We start from the raw sequence: 19,397 nt of genomic DNA on the forward strand, positions 1-19,397 counted from the left end.
CCAGCAGGCCCAGGGGAGGGGACGGCGGCAGGCAGGCAGGTACACCCTGCCCGCTGCTCCCTGGACGAAGGCGGCCCCAGCTTGGTGCAGGAGCCCGCCCCCGCCCCAGGTTGCACAGCCCTCCTGCCGCCGCAGCTGTCCCTCTGCTCTGCTCCTTCCTGCGATCGCTCATTAAAACCCGACTTATGGTGGAAGATGCGTGAGTGTCACACAATACAGATCGTCTGAAAGTGTGGACATTCAGGGTGTGTGACTGCATGCACACAGGGACACACCACGCCTCCTGGGTTCACTATGAGAAACTTTTCACAGGACCACCTGACGTCACCCTCTCGGATCCCCAGAGAAGCAGAGCAGATGCGCCGGGCTCTGTCGCACCGACGAGGAAATGGGGTCTGCAGAGGTGTGAGCGGCCCAGACACAGGCAGCGAGTAGGCCAGGGGACAAGTGTCGGCAGGAAGGGCGGCTTCTCCTCTTGGCAGCTTCACTGAGACATAGCTCACTGCAAAGGCCGCCTATGTGATGCATGCAGCTGGACGGCCTGCCATCTGTTCAGAGCTGCACGCGTCCCATTGCGATCTGCTCTCCCGGACTCCCATCACCCAGAACCGTCCCAGCCGTCCCTTTTCTGAGGGACTGTGCGCTGCCAGACGCCGTGCCAGCCTCTCTCCCTGCACTGAGTTCCCAGGTGTCCCCCTTCTGTCCGCGCTCCATCCTCTCCCGCCGAGGACTGTCCCGGGCATGCCCTTCACCAGCCGACCATGGACATGTGTTCACTCTGATGGCATGAGTTGGGCTGCTCTGTGCACACAGGTTGTGTGGCCCCTCCACACACGCAGCAGGGGACCAGATGCTGGAGAAACACGGGGCAACTCTACGCTGACACTCTGAGGAACCACAACCTGCTCCCCAAGCAGCGGCCCCATCTCACACCCCTGCCAGCAACGCACAAGGGCTCGTTTCTCCGTGGCCTCTCCGGTGCTCTCTGGGCCTGCCTTCTGGTTCTGGCCATCCCAGCGGGTGTCGGTGGACCCATGTGTGGCTCTGGTGTGAGTTTACCGGTAACTAAGGGCCCAGGCGCTGTCCCTGCGCTCAGAGAATCACCGCTTCTCCGTGGTTCTGGTCTGGGCTCTGGTCTGCAGGAACCTGGAAAAACTCCACTGTGCCTGTCATCCCTGGTGGCTTGCAGAGTCTCCACCACTGCCCGGGTGTGGCTCAAGTGGCAGGAAGATGAGCTCCCGGGACTCAGAGGTGCAGAGCTTGGGGCAGTCCTGGGGAATTCACTGTTCGCAGCATCCAGGTCCAGAGCCAATGCCACAAACCACACGACAACTCACTGATCTGTGGTTCGAGCATTCCCGCCTCAGCATTGAGTGACTCTGACTGACAGGAGAGTGGGCCTCTCAGGACCCCAGTGCCCAAAGACCATCCCAGGGCAACACGGAGCCCATCCCTGGGCAGGGCCTGTGGATGGCCGGCCACGGGGCGCCACGGGGCTCCACAGGGCACCACGGGGCTTGGCAGCAGGCCGGAGTGCAGCAGACAGCAGACCCTGAAGCCTGGGAGGCCCTGGAGCGCACGACCCAACACCACCCGCACTGCTGACGCAAGGCAGGTGGGATACTGGGCTCCGGGGCCCGGAGGGGCAGTGGGAGCCCAGCCCTAGGGGGCGGCCCACTTAACCCAGGCGCGTTTTCCATCCTGTGATAACTGAGCCACCAGGTACCACAGCCGCCTTGGCCAGTGCTCATCACAGCACTGAGCTCACAGGAGAACCACCTTCTCCTGCGTCTCCTCTGCTTGACTCACACACACTTCTAAGCAACGCGCATAGGACCAGGGGAGGGGTTTACAACGCAGCACAAACCGAGGAGTGCACCCAGGAGCGCGTGTGTGAACACAGAGGCGCCACTGGGCCCACCACTGCCCACGGGCCAGAGCAGAGTGCCTGCCAAACACTCCGCAAAGTCCCCTCCCAGGGGCACCCAGAGCAGCCCTGTCCTGGCACGGCTCCGCAGCCCGGGGTCCCCGCAGGCAGCACACACGTGGCATGTCTGAAGGCAGCCTCGCCTCCACTCCGCGACCCTCTGCTTCCCAGGCTCTCCGCTGTGACGCCTGCCCCCCCCACCCACCGGGAGTCACCACGCTCTGCACGCTTCCACACTCTCTCTCTTAAAAGCAGCCCCCTCCTGCCTCCGGTGCTTCTGCTCTCGTCTTCACAAATGGACACGTCACGTGCCTGATGCAGGCGTCCACAGAACTTTCCCTTTTACTTTTCCCTACTCATCAGCCTCAGGTTTAGAGAATAAAAAATCACGCGAAAAGAGAAAATAATGTGCCTTAGTGTAAATAAAAATCACAGCTACATCAGATGTCTAACAGAAGTTTACAGAAAAAATTCCAGGTGGGGAGGGTGTAGCTCAGTGGTAGAGTGCACGCTTAGCATGCACGAGGTCCTGGGTTCAATTCCCAGTGCCTCCGTTAAAAAAAAAAAAAAGGCTGACATTCAATGAGACCCAGTTAACATAGATCTCTATGAATTTGTAACAAATTATAAACTGTCTGCGATGCCAAGTATCTCAGCCTGAATCATTCCCGTTGGTCAATAACTCACGACAGGACACTCAGTCAGCGTGACCTACTAGTGCTAAACAACCACAAGGGACAAGCAGACCGTGTGCGAAGCACACACACGTGCAGACGGCAGAGGCTCAGTCTGCGGGCCCGCCGTCCCAGGACCGGCCGGGAGGAGGTTCTCCAAGCCAGGCAGCAGTACTCACTGTGTGCTGTGGTCTAAGTATGTGATCACTCGGTCTCCTTCCTCCTCCAAACGTCTACTTACATGGTTAAGATATTCCGGAACCTTCCAAACAAAACATTGAAACACATCAGTAACAAAAAACATTCTTGATGTCACCCATGGAGCTGAAATATTCTTTTCCTTATTATTAAAAAAAAAAAAAAACAGAACATATGTTCAAAGCCAAATATTGACACAGATTAACGGGGTGGAGGGGCGAAGTGGGGAGGACACACAGCAGAAAGATTCTTCACAGTCAGTCCTGGCGACTACAGTTAACCCCAGAATTAGGGCCGAGGCAGTGCTGCACTGCTGTGCCCGTCTGCAGCAGGGCTCCTCTGTCACGGAGGCCGGGGACAGGTGGGCGCAGCTCCAGGCACTCCGGCCTGAGTGCGGGAGGTCAGCAAAGCAGATCAACAGAGTGTCCATGCGAGGCCACCAGACAGAGTGGCTGTCAAGATCTCGAATGTGCTCTGAGTTTCCAGGCAAAGGGTGTTTCTGCTGTCAGCCGACAGCACAGCATAGGCCCCAGGACAGGGGTCTCTGAGGTTCTGACCCGGGGCCTCTGATGTGAAAGGGCGACGGCCCCGGTGGCTTCCTTCAAGATTGGGCTCTGATGCCCGAGAAACTGGCTATCAGGTTTTCTGGGTTCTTACTACTGTCGTGTGGTTTTTTGCATGGCTTTTTGGGTAATTCTTTCAACGCCTCACACGGATGGAAACCTTTAACATGTTGGGTTTATGCTCCACATCTACGAGCTCTCTTCTGCCCTCCTGCTTCACGTGAGCTCTTTTACCTGTTTCCTGAGCTGTCTCACTGGCTGTTTTACTGGGCAGTGGGCAACAGAAGAGCTTCTAAGTTGGGAAAAAAAAATTAAATTCTTGACATAATAAGAAAGAAGTTACTCCTGGGGATTTAAAACTAGTTGTGGTTTTCAGTAAAATGTCTTCGTGTGTGAAAAGACAAACAGTCAGAAATTATACTTAGATGCACGTCTCCCAAAGTGAAATAAGGCAACTGGGAAACACTGCCACATCTCACCTCTCTTTCTTGCATTAATCTTTGGCCTTCTGCAGCATATAAACAATTAGTTTCCTCCAAAAACTTCACTTCAAATGAATCTTTATACACCTAAAAAACAAGCAGAGTTACTGACCAGTCACAGTGAGGAGGCCTCCCTCGCAGCCCTGAGCGCTGAGGGGCCCTGGTTCCCAGGGAGCGCGCCGCTGTGACCCACACGCGCTGATGAGCTGCCGGGGCTGCCCCTGCTCCGCGGAGCCTTGGCTGACCCCTGGCAGGGGGCTCCCAGCCAGCTGGCCGCTCCACCGCCCCGGAGTGTGCCAGGCCCTCGGCCCTCTCCTGTGGAGCATGAGGCTGTGACCATAAGGACTGCAGTGCCAGCTGGGGCCCCACGACCCCAGACTTCCAGCCCACAGGCGGCCACCTGCTCCTCCTTGGAGATGAAGCACACTCCTTCCTGGCGGGTATTTGCCTGGCAGAACTCACAGCCCGGGGGATGCTACCCTCACCTCACCAAAGCTCAGGCCGACTTGTCTCAGCCCACGTCCCCTCCTCACCGGAGTCCTGAGTCCCACCACCCTGCCACACACCCAGGCCCCAACCCCTCTGTGTGCACAGCCCCTCCCCCATGAAAGGCCTGCATGCTCACCCCACTCCCACGGGCACCCCTTGTCTGTGTGGCCTGCGGTTGCCTGCAGCAGCCTATCTGTTCCACCTTTCCTTTGTTTCTTAAACTTCCGTTTGCTTTTGGTAAATTCCTTTCCTGCCCGTGACACCGGCCTGCCGTGCCCCCCAAGGGCGCTGGCCTTTCTGGCTCCAGGTGCAGCGCTAGCCCTTTCTAAGGTCACAGAAACTCCCGTATCTTCAACAGACATTTCTATGATTCACGTTTTGCACTTAAAACTTTGACGTGAGTAGCGGGCGGGGACCGACTTCGCCTGGAAACGGGCCTCGGCTCACCTGCAGGTCGGAGAGCATGCTCAGCAGGCTCCGCAGCAGGCTCCGGTCCGCAGCCTCCCCGCTGCGCTCCCGCCCGATCAGCAGCAGGATTCCATCGATTGTTTTAGTCTGAACCATTTTATCACTGATAATGTGGTTTCTGAACAGTTCTAACCCCATATCCCTGTATGAACAGTGAAAAACAAGGCTCCATCTCAGTTCGCTTTCAGAAGTTTTAGGTGAGGCTCCAGCCGCACAGTGAGCCGTGTCCCCAAACCACTGACTCGCTAACTCTCTAGACCAGACATGAAGTGTTTGTTCTCTGCTTTTTATTTTAATTTTCGACAGCCTGGCATGGCTGGCGTGCGTCTCCTCAGCAAGACTGTCTGCTTCCTGGTGGGTCAGGCAACAGTCCCAGGAGGAGCACAGAGGCCCCCCCAGGGTCCGGTGCGCCAGTGAAGAGGACACCCATCTCGCAAACCCTGCTGGGATCAGAGAGTCCCTGCTGCCCTTCCCGGGGACACGGTCAGAGGTCAGGGGTCAGAGGTGCCGCGGGCTGCCCTCCGCCCGGCCCCTGGAGAGTGGAGCTAGGAAGCGGCACTCACAGTCCCCCACGCTCGCTCAGCTCGTGCCCGAGGAACTGAGGAGGAAGTTCCGCTGTCAGTTACCGTCCACAAAAACTACGAGACAAGTATGGGGCTCTGCTGTGCAGGCGCGTCGAAGGTCCCGGTGGGGCTGACCACTGGGGAGGAGGAGAGAACTCAGATACCTGGGCCCAGCCAGGCCCCCTGAATGGGCAGCTCAGGGGGCATAGGTGGCGGCGGAGGTGGAGGTGGGCGTGGCGCGGACGGCGGCGAGGCAGAGTCAGGGAGCCGTCTGTGCCGAGAACCCGTCCTCCTGCGCCGCCCACCATCACAAAGGGCCTTTCCTGGGCCCCAGCCTCCGCATCCTCCACAGACGAGCAGGGAGCCCAGCGGTCAACCACCTGGGTTTGAACCCTGCCCGCCCCTTGCTGGCTGAGACTTGGGCAAGGAACCCAAGCTCTGCGAGCCTGTCGTCAGCTGTGAAAGGGAATCATGTGGCTCAGCATGAGGCCCGGCAGGTGCGCGCAGCAGAAGGGGTGGGACACCCACTTGTCCACCGCTGTGCTGTCGCCGTAACCTTCTTCTGAAAGGGCAGCTTCCTCCACCAGCCATCAGGATGTGCCCTCAGCTTCCCCTCTGGCCCCCACAGGCACCCGCCCCTCCATATCTGTCTCAGATCCAAGCCCCTCCCGTGGACTCAAGCTCAGGCGAGGCCGCCCCTCCTCACCCCTCCCTGTGTGGTCCTCAAGCCCCTTCTCCACGACTCATGCCTGCAGCTTCGCACTGGCGTGGGGTGTCTGCGCCACAAGCAAGGTCTGTAGCTGCCACGACATGGTCACACCATAAACTACATTCATAAACTAGAGATCAGGCCAGGCAACCGACACCTGGGCACAGCACGCAGTCGGCTCCGCCTGGTTTCCCCACCCAGTCTTCCCGCGCAGAGCTGCCCTCGGGGTTCAGCACGTCGACCGGCAGGCACCAGCAGGCTCGGCACAAGAGCCCTGGGAGCAGAAGCCCTGTGATGTGGGCGTCACTGGCCTCAATTTACCACCTTTCCTGCTTCTCTGGGCAACAAGCCTCCTTCCTGCAGACGGGTGAGGGTCCAGACAGGCCGTGCAGGAGTCAGGGGGAAGGGCACGAAGGGAACGTGGTGTGAAGGGGGGTGTCCACAAGGAGAGGCCAGAGCGGCGTAGGCGTGGGGTGATGGGGAACAGGGGCGAGAGCAGCCTCCTGTGGTGAAAGGAGAAACCCTGCCTTCTGGGGTGGGAGAGAACCACAGGGAGGGAGCTGGACAGGGAAGTGCCTCTTAAAGAACTGGGTTCAGAGATGGTGAGAGGGCAGATGCCCCTGAACACAGTGCGACATCCACAGGGACAGAGACCAGGGGGACTGGGGACGAGATGGAGCACCAGCCCCGGTCAGGGCGGGCAGGGCTGCCCAAAGGCCGACGCGGAGACAGAAGGGTATCACTGGCAGAGGTCAGGGCGTCAGTGGCAAGGGGTCCCCAACTCATGTCATCCCTGAAAGGCACTGCGCGACCAGCTGGAGGCCAGGCCCCGCATCCTGCTGACCTCACCAGAGCAGGGAAGGAGCCTTTCCCTCGCAGAAGAGGTGGATGGAGCTTACAAAAACAGGGCTTTGCGAGACACTTCTGGGCTGGTCCCCCCGTGACACTCAGAGCCAGCTGGAGAAGGTGCTAGAACTTGCCCGTCCTGTGTGCTGCCTGCCACTCCGCCCCCTACCCTCACCAGTGACACGGACACCAGGCTGAGACCCCCCTGGGCGCCAGGGACTCTGCCCACACAGAGGCCACGCTCGGCCACGTGCATGTCACCACACTAACCAGCAGAGACACGTGGGCTCAGCCACTGAGGCTCCAGGACCAGGACACTCACCAGATGGAGGGAAGCATGGAATTCTGAAGTACGTAAGTGCGATCCAGAAACAGGAAAATGCTTCTGATCATGATCTGGAGGGCAGAGAGGAAGCCGGCTCATTCACGGATCTCACCAACAGAGCAGTCAAGACGAGGCCTCCTGAACTCTAACCACACTGGCTGTCTCAGATCTAATGCGACCGCTTCTCAATGAGAAGACGTTTACCACCAAGACCCTCATGACCAATTCTTTCCCCTAAATTTAACTGCTCCCCTTGGTGTTTAATTTTCATCTCTTTAACCCAAAAAACCTGACGGTAAGGTCTTACAGCAGCTTACCCTCAGACACCTTGGAAATTCGGTCACCTCCTGCCCGACACGGTGAGTCTCCCTAGACCGGGGAGGTGCTCTAGGCTGAATTTTTCAAGCACTAGTTCTTGTCCCGTGAGCGTGAGGTACCGTGTCCCCACTGACCCTGCTGTGCAGGCTCCCCAGCCGCGCCCTGCACGCCAACGTGACCCCACAACTGTGCTCTCGGGACGCCCCGCGCTTGGCCGTGGGGGTTTGTTCACACACGTAAACAGAACCTTCCCAACAGACGTCCACCTGTGTCTCCGCTCCACCTGCTGCCTGGCCCGGAACAGGCCCCCTCGCTGCTTCCTCCTCCCCTCATTTAGGAAGCAAGAGTCCGACCTCCTCAGGAAAGCTACGGACACCATCTTTCCCGTCACTCACATACTCACCCACCAGGTCCCCCTGAAAGCTCACGTATGAAACACCAGAGTCAGTACACTCACAAGTCTGGGACTTACATCTAAGACTTAGTGCAGTGAAGCCCCAGAGCTCAGGCACAGACCGAGACACGGAGGACTTCAGGGACCCGCCAGAACTGCGGGGACCACGAGCTGCCGTCAGGTCGGCGTGAAGGCCAGGCTAGCGGCCGGCCCACTCCAGGAGGGCAGAGTTCACCTTCCCCCCTGTTCACCACTCTGCCGTCCAGCCACGTCGGAGCTGGGGCAGCGTCCCACCCAGCAGAGCAGCCCGCCCCCTCAGCTCACGACCTGCCCACCTTCTTCGGGCAGGGGAGGGATGGCGGCTGAGGGCATGCTTCGATTAAACAAAAAACCACAGCTGCATTAATTACTGGCTTTCCTTCCTGTCCAGCTAAGCCAGAGGCTGGGGAAGACCCGCGAGGGAGCGCTCAGGAGACTAGACGTGAGGGTCAGCCAGCTCACCATCTGTCTGCAGTGATCCTGCCAGCACGTGTTAATCTTCTTCAAAAACAAAACACTATCTAGTGAGTCTGTGCAGAGCTGCTAAGGAAAACTTGGGAAACATCAGCCAGTTTACTTATGCAGTTTTCACCCCTTCCCTCCTCCAGTTTCCTTTGCTCTGCTCAGTGACCACAGCACTGGAGGACCAGGAGCAAGGTTTCTTCCGTCGCCGTCTTCTCGCCAGCCTGTCACCAACCCGCCTGCCCCACCCGCCCCTCGCCTCCTGCAGCCTCCCCGTCCCTTTCGCTCCGAGTTTGTGGGAAGCGGTTACACCTCATAGAAGACTAATGAGGATTTAAAAAAAAAAAAAAAAAAAAAAGAATAAAGAATAGCAGAACTCAAACTTCTAGGTATTTTGCAGAACTTTTCCTAAATTCTTCAAACCAGACCCAATAAATTGACATTTTCACTTTAATCAAATCAGCAAAGTAAATGGTAAAAATTCCACTTAAAAGATCTGTTATATTGGGTTGTATGATACAATCCTGTAATAAATAAAAAGGAATGTTAAAAGCTGTCATTTTAGTATTAAAAATACTCAGTAGCTCTTTATTCTATTGATGTTCAGTTTGAAAAGACTGAGGTGATGAATAGGAACCTCACAAGCCAAAAAAGGATATTCTCGAAACTGAAGAATTTGTGCTTGGACATGAGCTTCACAGACCTGGCGCAGCTGCTGGTAGAGTGTTGGCGAAACTTTGTGAGAACAAAGATTTTCAACAGCCTGAAACAAAAAGGAATAAATGAATTATTCACTATAACAAATTAGTTCTTTAAAAATCTACTTGAATAAATGGCTATAATCTTTACAGAAAGACAACCCCCACACTTGTAACCTACAAATAAATGACTACGTTAAGTTTAGGGCAGTCACTGGTGGAATGCCGGAATCCACGTGGTTTGGTAAAAACGGTCCATACCGGGCTCCCACTGCACACAGGTCTGACAGCACGGCCGAGAGCCCTGGGACAGCAGGACCCACGCGGCCCCGGCGTGGGCGTCTCACGACCCTCCACGTTATCCGGGTGCCACAGTCTCCAGCCCGGCACGCCAGTGCCCGAGGACACGACTCCAGAGCCTGCGGGGCAGGGGGAGCGGGTGGGAGTGTGCCCTGCTGACGACAGCGTGACCCCAGGGCAGGAGGTCCCTGCTCCAGAGCCTCGGCATCCACCTGCCAATGGGGGAGGACACCGGGCATTCCAGAGTCTTTCACTCTTACGAGCGTGATGACTCCGTCCAAACCGAGCTGAAGGTGCAACGCCGCGAGAGCCAGGCGCACAGGCAAGTTCACCATAAACTAACTAAGAAACAAGGTTGTGAGGAGGAAATAGTTTTCATAAATTGTATCCACATTAAAGAAATGTTTGTACATTCTTACCAATTCTAATAAAATTTTCTTTCAAATCTCAAGCACAAAACCAGAATCTTATTCAGTGCAAGTATGAAACACTATAAACAGAAATATGGTTTTTCTATTGCCTATTTTTAAACTATTTTTAAAAGTATGGGTTATATACAGAAGGAAGACACTTTAGAATCTCAGCTGAAATACTATACTGCCTGGTGATAAAAGGGCAACTTAAATTTTTATAAAGATAGTAAAAAAGCAACCACTGTGAAGAAATATAGCAATTACTACCATATAAAACACAGGCGTATTTATAAAATTCAAAAGAGAACACGGAAGTGGCGGAGGGTATATAGTTCAAGTGGCAGAGCACGTCCTTATTAGCACGCACGAGGACCTGGGTTCAATCCCCAGTACTTCCTCTAAAAATAAATAAATAAACCTAATTACCTCCCCTCAAAAGTAAAAAAAAAAAAAATTTAAAAAGGGAACATGAAATAATAACTTAAAAAATAAAAATACCTTCCCTCTACATCTGTCTGACTACAGAATATGGGATTCCTATTAACATTTTGTTTTATATCCTTCGATTCTTTTCTCAAACTCTGTATAATTCAAAGATCCACTGTGTTTTTTTCTCAAAAAAAAAAAAAACCCACAAAAAAACCCAAGATAACTTCACCACAGAGGCTTTTGCTCCAGTAATCATTACAAACTTAATTATTACGAAGTAAGTTTTCAGTACAGGAAGAAAATGTATTTTCTTTGGTAGACACCAAGATAGGCCTGGAGCGGGTGTCCCTCACAGAACAGCACCCCGCCAGGCCTGTTGTGAATGCTCTGACTCCTGAACCAGGCGTCAGCGTCACGAGAATGAGCTCCTCCAGCTGTGACCGGTCGCCGCTGACTCAGTTACCAGCTCTTTCTCCTATACGCCCTACTTGGCACACGCTTACTATTTACATGAAGCCCAGTGAGGTTTGTTTTTCAAGTGGAGAATTTGGGGACCTCTTAAAGCAGCCAGGCAGAGCCAGGGAACCAGGCTTGCTGTGGGCGTGTGTCCTGCTGAGTCACTGCTGGTGTCTCGTGTTACAGGCACCTGGTCACCTCTGGAGGCAGGGCGGCCGCTCTCTAGTGGCATGGCAGGGAGTGGCAGGCCGTTCTGTCCTGGTGGGGAGCAGTGGGAGCCCCTCCTCTGGGAGGGGGGAGTGCCCCCCTCCTGTGTTGGGTGGCTTGGCTGAGTCATCGCAGTGAAAGCAACTGACTAGTCCAGGCACTGGAGAGGAGCAGCCCCGGGCCCTACTCGCATTAGGGTAAGGATGCCGTCCTCCATGTCTGGGCCGCCCTCCCATCACGCAGGTCTCTAATCAGCACGCCTGCAGGGCACCACACCCACGTATCTGTGTTGGACAGCATCCACCCTTACTGGGCACACGTCCTGCAGGTGGGGACCCAGACAGGACCAGAAAGGAGCTGTGGGCAAACACCAGCAGCCACACGGTGTGGGCCCAACAGGTCTGGGAGAGGCCCGTCCGGGTAGCGGTCCTTAAGGCCACAGCTGGTATTAGAGAGAAGGAGGAGTGAAACATCTCAGAGTGACAAGTCGGGAAGGAAAAGGCAGACAAGTCCTAGGAGTCGTGTATGTAAACAAAGGGGAAAAATAAAAAACACCCCTCCCCACAGTTCCCGGGGACTATTACAGAGACAGAGCCCGGCTGGGGCACAAGGCAAAGTGCACTCCCTCAGCTTCGTCCTTCTGACAGACCTGGAGTCAGGGCTGGGTGGGGGCCTCCAGCAGCCGGGGGCCCCTGTTCAGCAATAAACAGTCGTGAAAGTGGACCCTGCACAGAGGCAGGCCTGCTTAAATGGGACACGCTCACCACACGGGGAGAAGCTGCCCCCAGGCTCACCCCGCCCCCCAGACTCCCCCCCATGAGAAATGAGTAGAGCAACATAAAATAAAAACGAGGACTCAGGTCTGAGTGAGGGGACCAAGCGTGAGACGGAGGGTTCCTAGGAAAACTCGGCAGGCACGGACAGCCCACGGTGCTCTGGCCACCTCTGACCCCCACCCCTGCCCCCCATGCTGGAAGCAAGTCCCTACCAGGAACCACTGCGTTCACCAAGTGACAAGAGTTGCTCAATCATAAAAATCCTTTCTATTAGGCCTAATATATCTGAGTCTGAATATTCTGTTTTTGAATAACTTGTGTATTGAATTCACTCTCGATCAATTTACTTTCTCAAATTGGTCCATCAGTGTGTCTATTCTAATCAACTTTTCCGCTTTTCCGCTTTTTCTAATCAACTTTGTCCATCCCATTAATACGTCAGTGCCCGACTCTACCGCAGTCTCCTTCACTCAGTTCTCACCAGGCAGGACGATTTCCTGGAGACATTTCCTCCATGACTCAAAACAAGCAGCACGGCTTTTCCCCAGTGCGAGTTCTCCGTGACAGGTTTGCTTCTGTGCATCAAAACTAGCCTGAGATCAACACCTAGCCTCCCCCTGGAGCCCTTCTCAAACATGCAGCCTTTGGTTTTCCATTGTCTCGTTAAGCGAATAAGCAGAACTAAAATACACAAACGTAAGACACACAAGAGACACTTTCTTCAGTGAGTGGAGATTTCTGATCTGAACTCAGGTTCTCAAAACCAGAAAAGACCTATGCATTCAAAATCTCCTCCTCCCCCAATTACCGGAGGAGAGTGACTCTGGGTGGGACGCGTGTGTGTCTGTCAAGACTTTTTCATCACCCTGGTTTGAATTTCCCTTCTTACCAAACAAAAACAAACACACGAACAGGCAGCCTGGGCAGGGACACTCCAATACTGCCTCCGATAGGGAGGCCTGCTAAGGCCTGGACCCCCGACACGGAGATGCGAGATCCCGCTCTGGGGAGACCGATGCCCTCAGACAATCCTGAAAGCTTCCTCAGAAACAAACACACCTTCCAAGCTTTGGTGAGAACTGTTACTTCTACATGAGGTTCTTGGCAAAGCACACACTGCACCACCTCAGCTAAAGCTCAGGCTTTATTGTGAAACACCAGGTCAAGTGCAGTCCACTTCCTCAGAGACCAGGACAAAGCGTGTGGTCAGTCATGTCACCGTGACACCAGCTGCTATCTCTGTCCGGTTCGCTTCCATGAGATCTGAGCGGCTCACTCCATAAAGACGTCCTCTGACTTGCTGACACTGCCGAGTGGCCTGAAGCCTGCCTGTGCACACGCCCTCCAAAAGCCCACGCACTGACCCCACACTCGGGCCCTCCTGAGATGACCCCTGGAACGTGTACTGCCATTGTGGGGTAGGCATCCCTGGCCCTCGGGGTCTCCAGACACTCACACGGGCACCCACGGACCCCCGGGGAAACACTGCTCACGACAGGATCGACGGTGGCCGTCAGGAAGTGCACCGCTGCTAGAAGGTCCAGCAGTGACTCTGCTATGAAAGATGACAGGCAATGACACCAGACAGTCAGACCCCCAGGAAAAGAGGACTAACAGGCCCTGGCTGTGAGATGCAGCATTTTGTTACGCTCGGGGCCTGTGGGAGTTCAGGCTTTCCCTGGGACTCTTGCTTCTGGCCAAGATGAAGTAAAGGAACTGGACTGACTCTTCTGCCTAAAATAATAGATGAAGCAACACTTTCCAAAGCACCGCACGTGGGGCTCTGGGAGGCAGTGACCTTGGGAGATGGGAGACAGACCAGCACTGAGCACTCTGGCTTCCCACATCCGGGGTCCAGGCTGCAGAGCAGGTGCACTGAGCTGAGGCTCGAATCTGCAAGATGAAGGCCTGGAGAGGAGAGATGCAGCCAGAGGAACCTGGAGATGTGCAAGGTGAGCTCAATGATCCTCTCCGTGCATTCTGCAGAGCACTGACCGGCACGTACACGTGCAGAAGCTGCCAAGGCCAGGCAAAGAACCCCCCCAAAGCCTGGAGAACACAGTGTCTGGTGCTCACACACTCCCCCCAGCCAGAAGAGAAAATGGCAGGGCCCTGGGTAGAGGGTTCAGAAAGGTTGTACCTCAGTCCTGGGGGCAATCAGCCCTTGACAAAATCTTAAAGGCAAGACTCTGAAAAATCATACTGTTTCAAAGAAATTTAACCAAGTCCAAAACAAAGCTCAAGAATACCAACAAGAACACAGAAGCATCCACCACACACGTCAAAGTCAGTGCTCGGCAGTCAGACTACCAGATACGCAAAGCAGGAAACAGCTGCTAATGGGGAGAAAACCAATCAGCCAAAAGCCACTTGAAACTGACAGAGACATCAGAACTGGCGACAAGGAGCTATCACAACTGTGCTCCGCACACTGCAAAAAGTCAAGCAGAGACAGGGAAGATGCAAAAGGGACTCACACTGAACACCCAGAGAGGAAAACGACGCACGCGGTGAAAATCGCACCAGACGGTATTCATGCAGATCAGATGCTGCAGTCACTGATCAGAGAGAACTCAAAGACAGGCATAAACTGAGTAACTCTGCATCTGCTGATGAACTCTGTAGTTGAGCATCTTTCCACCAAGAAAGCCAAGCAGCCTTCACTGGGGAATTTTCTCAAACACTTAAGGAAGAAATAATGCCAATTCTATACAAAGTCTTCCAGAAAATGAAAAGGAGGGAATGTTTCTGAGACCAGCATCACTCTGATACCAAAATGAGACACAGACATTACATGAATACACAAATATCTTTTGTGATCATAGATGCAAAAATTAACAAACACTAGCAAATTAAATCCAATAATACATTAAAAAGATAATGCATCATGACCCAGTATGATTTATGCCAGAGTCAAAGACTGGTCTAACATTAAAGAAAAAAAAATCAATGTTGTTTACAAACTTAAAACCAAAAATCATATGGCCACCTCAATAGCTGCAGAAGAATCTGTCAAAATCCAACACGTATTTCTGATAAAACTCTTAGTAAACTAGGAACAGAAAGGAACTTCCTCAACACAATGATGGGTAATTTTGAAAAATCCATAGCTAGTATCACACTTAATGACTAAAGACTGCAAGCTTTCTCCTAAGATCAGGAACAAAAGAAGGATGTGTGCTTTTGCCACTTCTACTAACCATCACACTGGAGGATCTGAACAGCGCAACAGGCAAGAAAAGCAACAAAAGGCCCACAGACTAGAAAGTGAGAAGTCACGTTACCTCTGCTTACAGGCAACGTGACTGTCTGCACAGAAAATCCAACGGGATCGATAAAAAGCTACTAGAAACAAGTACGCTTTGCAAGACCAGCATCTAAAAATCACTCGCATACCATCAAGAGCCAGAAACTCAAATCCACACACCATTTATCATGCCATCAAGACGCGGACTGCCGCAGGGAGAAATCTTAAAAAGATGTGCGAGACCTGTGCCCTGGGACTAGAAAACAGGTGGGGGAGCGGAGGACGACCTGCAGAAACAGCGGGCTGCGCCCCGCGCCGTCAGCTGGGCCCCACTTGTCCCTGCACTCACCTGCAATTTGACAAGATCCCAACCAAAATCCTAGTGTGCCTTCTTGCGTAGAAACTGGCAAACAGATTCTAAAATTCATACGGAAATACAAAGGACCTACAATAGCCAAAACAACTGTGAAAAAGGGAAAAGCTGGCGGCAAGAGCTCCAGACTGTGAGACTTCACACCCACAGGTACACGGGAGTGACTTGCGATGGAGGAGCAAAGGCAATTCAGTGGAGAAAGACTCCTCAACAAATGCACTGGGCCAACTGGGCATCCACGGGGATAACACAACTTGGATTCATACCTCACAACACACACAAAAATTCACCTCAAAACAGATAATAGACCTAAGTGTAAAAGCTGAAACCCTGAACTGTCCAGAAGGAAATACAAGGGAAAATCTTCACACCTTAGATCAGGCAAAGACTTCCAGAAAGATACTAAAAGCACAATCTGGAAAGCACCAAACTGATACGAAGAAATCATCACAATTTAAAACTTCTGCTCTCTGAAAGCCACAGTTAAGAGAATCAAGAGACCAGCTGCAAACTGGGAGAGAATACTTGCAAGGCAAGTATCTGATACAGGACTTGTACCCAGAACATATAATAAACTCAAACACTTGGAAATAAGAAAGTAAACACCATCCTAAAAGACGAGCAAAAGATGTGAACAGAGACTTCACTGAAGAAGGTATTTGCAATGGCAACGAGCATAAGAAAAAATGCTGAAAGTCATCAGGGGAAACACAGACGAAGCCCACAGCGCAACTCCACCACACACGTACCAGAATAACAAAAACTGAAAAGACTGACAATCCCAAATGTTGGCAAGGACTCAAAACAGCTGGAACGCTCACATACTGCTGGCAGAGATGCAAATGGTGAAGCCCTCAGACACAGAAAACAAACTGGTTGCCAGAGGGGAAAGGGGGCAGGGATAATAAACTGGGAGTTTGGGATTAGCAGATACAAACTACTCTATACAAAACAGATAAACAACAAGGTCGTTCTGTACAGCACAGGGAACTATATTCAATACCTTGTAATAACGTGAAGAAAAAGAATATGAAAAAGAATATATACATGTGTAACAATCACTTTTCTGTACACTGGAAATTAACATTGTTAATCACTTATATTTCAATTTTAAAAAAAGGTGGAACTGACACATTGTAACTGACTATACTTCAATTAAAAAAAAAAAAAAAAAAAGGTGGAGGGAGCCCTTTCAAAACAGTTAGGACATGTCTTCAAAGTTAAATACACACTTTCCGTATGACCCTGAGAACCTACTTCTAGGTATCTACCCAAGAGATATGAGGGTTTTCCACACACAAGGCTTATCCTTCACTGTTCTCAGCAGCTTTATTCAGAACAACTCCAAGCTGGAAGCCCAGACATCCATTAACTCAGGACAATGCAGAGTACTCAACAACAGAGAAACGAGTCCCTGCCACAAGGCACCACCCATCTCATAGGCACTTCCCAAGTGGAAGAAGCCAGGTACGGAAGACTGCAAAGCACACTGCTCCACTCAGGCAAGGTCCTGGAAACAGCCAAACACACAGGGCCGGTCAGCAACTGCTACGCACGGGGAGAGAGGGGACGAATGAATGCAGAGGGGCCGCAGGCAACTTCACGGGGTGGTGGAGACACTGCATCTTGACTGTGGTGGTGGTTACACAATTGTATACATCTGCTAAGACTTGCTGAAGTACAAATCCTATGCAAATCACACTTTAATATAGCTACTTAAAAAATGCAACGAACTCACACAAACGTAAGACAAAGAAGGGACATACGGCCATCAAGCGTCAGTAGCAGTCTTTGGCGGTGGTGGGAGTATCGGTGACTTTAATTTTCTCCTTTGCATTTATCTGTGGTTTCCAGAATTTTACAATGTAACCACTCATGTAAACAGAAAATAAAGTTTAACCTCAAGTCTCATAATAGAAATTGCGCTGTCATACAGCTATGTAAGTTTAAAAAGCTAAAGCTCTAATCTGTTCTTAGAAACAATGATCAGTACATACATGTGAGCTAAAAAAACACGTGCAGTATACTGTGTATGTGTATTTACACGCAACATAATGTGTGTGTGCAGTCAAACTGGGATAATTCTACCTAGTAAAACCTAAAAAGAAAGAAGAAAAGAAACTGTGCTATCATAGTGTTACCGAAAATGTAGACAACATTAGACTGGTTAGAGAATGTGGTCCTTTAAAAACAAGATATCAGAAAAACCAACCTGCTTGTAACTGGAATGTCCCGAATAAACTTTTGACCATTTTTTGTTAGACAAGGAACATCATTATTTTAAATTAAATATGACAAAACCCGTTTGCACATGACAAGAGTCATGTGGCTCTTAGAAACACTCCTCTTCCGTAACGGGTTAACTATAAGTACTTCCCAGGCAGCTTAAGCCTGAAAATAAAAATCCCACAACCACCAAAACCTGGAAGCACCTGCCGACTCTGAGGACTCCTACTGCTCTTGCTGGAGGCAGGCATTTGGATTTCTACTATTTCTGCACTGTTGGCTCCGAAACAATACGGAGGACCAAGAAATCCACGTCTGCATCACACTTCACTGGATGTGGATAATCGCGCTGTTTAGACAACTATAAAAAGCAATCAGGAAAGTGGAAGACGGGATGCTGGCCTCCTCACCTCTCGAGGGTCTCCCTGTCTGAGAAACTGCTTTACAGCTCAGTGAGAGTTCTACCAAGCCCTACCACCCGCCGTAGGTGGAGCCTTACCTGGTACAGCTCTTCCAGGTTGTATCTGATGGAGGTGCTACTCTGTATGGCTTTCACTGCCTCATGAAGCTTCTGCCAGGTGTCTTGAGTGTAGTTATCAGGCAATTTAGGTCTGTCTGTAAATCCAGATAGAGTCCGTGGGGAAAGGCAACCATGCTAAGAGTCACACATCTTAAAAAAAAAATTCTACAAAAAAGTACTTAGAAGACACACAGGTAAGAACACAGAAATTAGGTTTCCGCGATACAAAGTATCATATTTATACATTGCTTAGAACAGAAACCGTGCAGTCACAGTTATCTTGGCGTTACTATGTGAACACACCTAGGATTGATACTCAGGACAAGCACGTGTAGAAGCTACGCGAATCTCACAGCTTCTTCACTTAACAAGCGGACTGTACAGACCCGTAAACACGGACAGTCAAGCTCTACACGTTTAAAGTTGACTTAAATTATTCACAGTTGGGAGGACGGTGGAGAACAGGCTTGTACGGCCACATCCGCGTCAAAGGCGCTTACTTGGAGGCATTAACAGCGGCAGGGCCGGGAGACGCGGAGGAAGCAACAAAATCACGTCGCGGGAGCTTCCCGGCCCGGCCGCGCGAACCAAGACACCTGAATCACGCGGCCCACTTGACCCCAACCGGACCGGCTGCCCCGACGAAGGGGAGGCCGCCGCCGGCCGGCAGACCAGCGGGGTCGCGACCCCGCGCGGAGCGGAGAGGCCCCGCGCCCACCCCCGCGGGCCCCGCACCCACCTCGGAAGTTCTTGATCACCAGCTTCTTGGAGCCGCCGCCGCCCCCGGGCTTGGAGGTGACGGCGGCCGCGGCGAGGGACGCGGGCTTGGTGAGGCCGTTGGTGTGCCCGACGAGCGCCGAGAAGCTGCCCTTCCTGGGGGTCTCGTCGGCCATGGCGCGGCCCGGAGCGCGGCGCCCCGCCCGCCCGTCCGTCCGCCCGCCCGGCCTCGGCCTCCGCCTCGGCCTGCGCCCGCGCCGGCCCTCCGCTCCCTCGGCCCAACCGCCGCCGGCCCGCCCGCGACCCCGACCCCGCGCCTCAGGCCTCGGGAGCGCGCCGGACCCCGACCCGACCCGACGCGGCCCGATCCGGCCCCGAGCTCGCGGGCGCCGCAGTCCGCGCCCGCCGCGGTCCGTGTGGAACACGCAACAGTCGAGGGGCCGGTGGGCCCGGGCACCGGGGGTGCGGACGAGGCGGCCTCGTGAGGGGGGCGGGGAATCGCAGCGCAGCCCCCAACCTTCCTCAGCCCGGGCGCGCCGCCATGCCGGCCCCGGGCTCGCGCTCCGGCGTACACGCCG

General features: G+C 53.1%; 1 protein-coding gene across 1 annotated transcript in view; it reads right to left on the bottom strand.

Annotated features, from left to right (window-relative positions):
- CUL4A (cullin 4A) overlaps positions 1-19,287 on the bottom strand; it is a 36,040-nt gene extending 16,753 nt beyond the window's left edge. Inside the window, exons 1-8 of the mRNA XM_032496582.1 lie at positions 18,842-19,287; positions 18,082-18,197; positions 9,117-9,220; positions 8,458-8,527; positions 7,242-7,315; positions 4,781-4,943; positions 3,842-3,931; positions 2,781-2,863 (exon numbers count right to left, since the gene is read on the bottom strand). Of these exons, the coding sequence (XP_032352473.1) occupies positions 2,781-2,863; positions 3,842-3,931; positions 4,781-4,943; positions 7,242-7,315; positions 8,458-8,527; positions 9,117-9,220; positions 18,082-18,197; positions 18,842-18,995 (854 nt within the window). The 5' untranslated portion in view covers positions 18,996-19,287. The remainder of the gene's footprint in view (positions 1-2,780; positions 2,864-3,841; positions 3,932-4,780; positions 4,944-7,241; positions 7,316-8,457; positions 8,528-9,116; positions 9,221-18,081; positions 18,198-18,841) is intronic.
- Positions 19,288-19,397: the final 110 nt, after the last annotated feature.

The sequence above is a fragment of the Camelus ferus genome, chromosome 14 (assembly GCF_009834535.1).
Source record: "Camelus ferus isolate YT-003-E chromosome 14, BCGSAC_Cfer_1.0, whole genome shotgun sequence".
In the NCBI taxonomy this organism is placed as follows: domain Eukaryota; kingdom Metazoa; phylum Chordata; class Mammalia; order Artiodactyla; family Camelidae; genus Camelus; species Camelus ferus.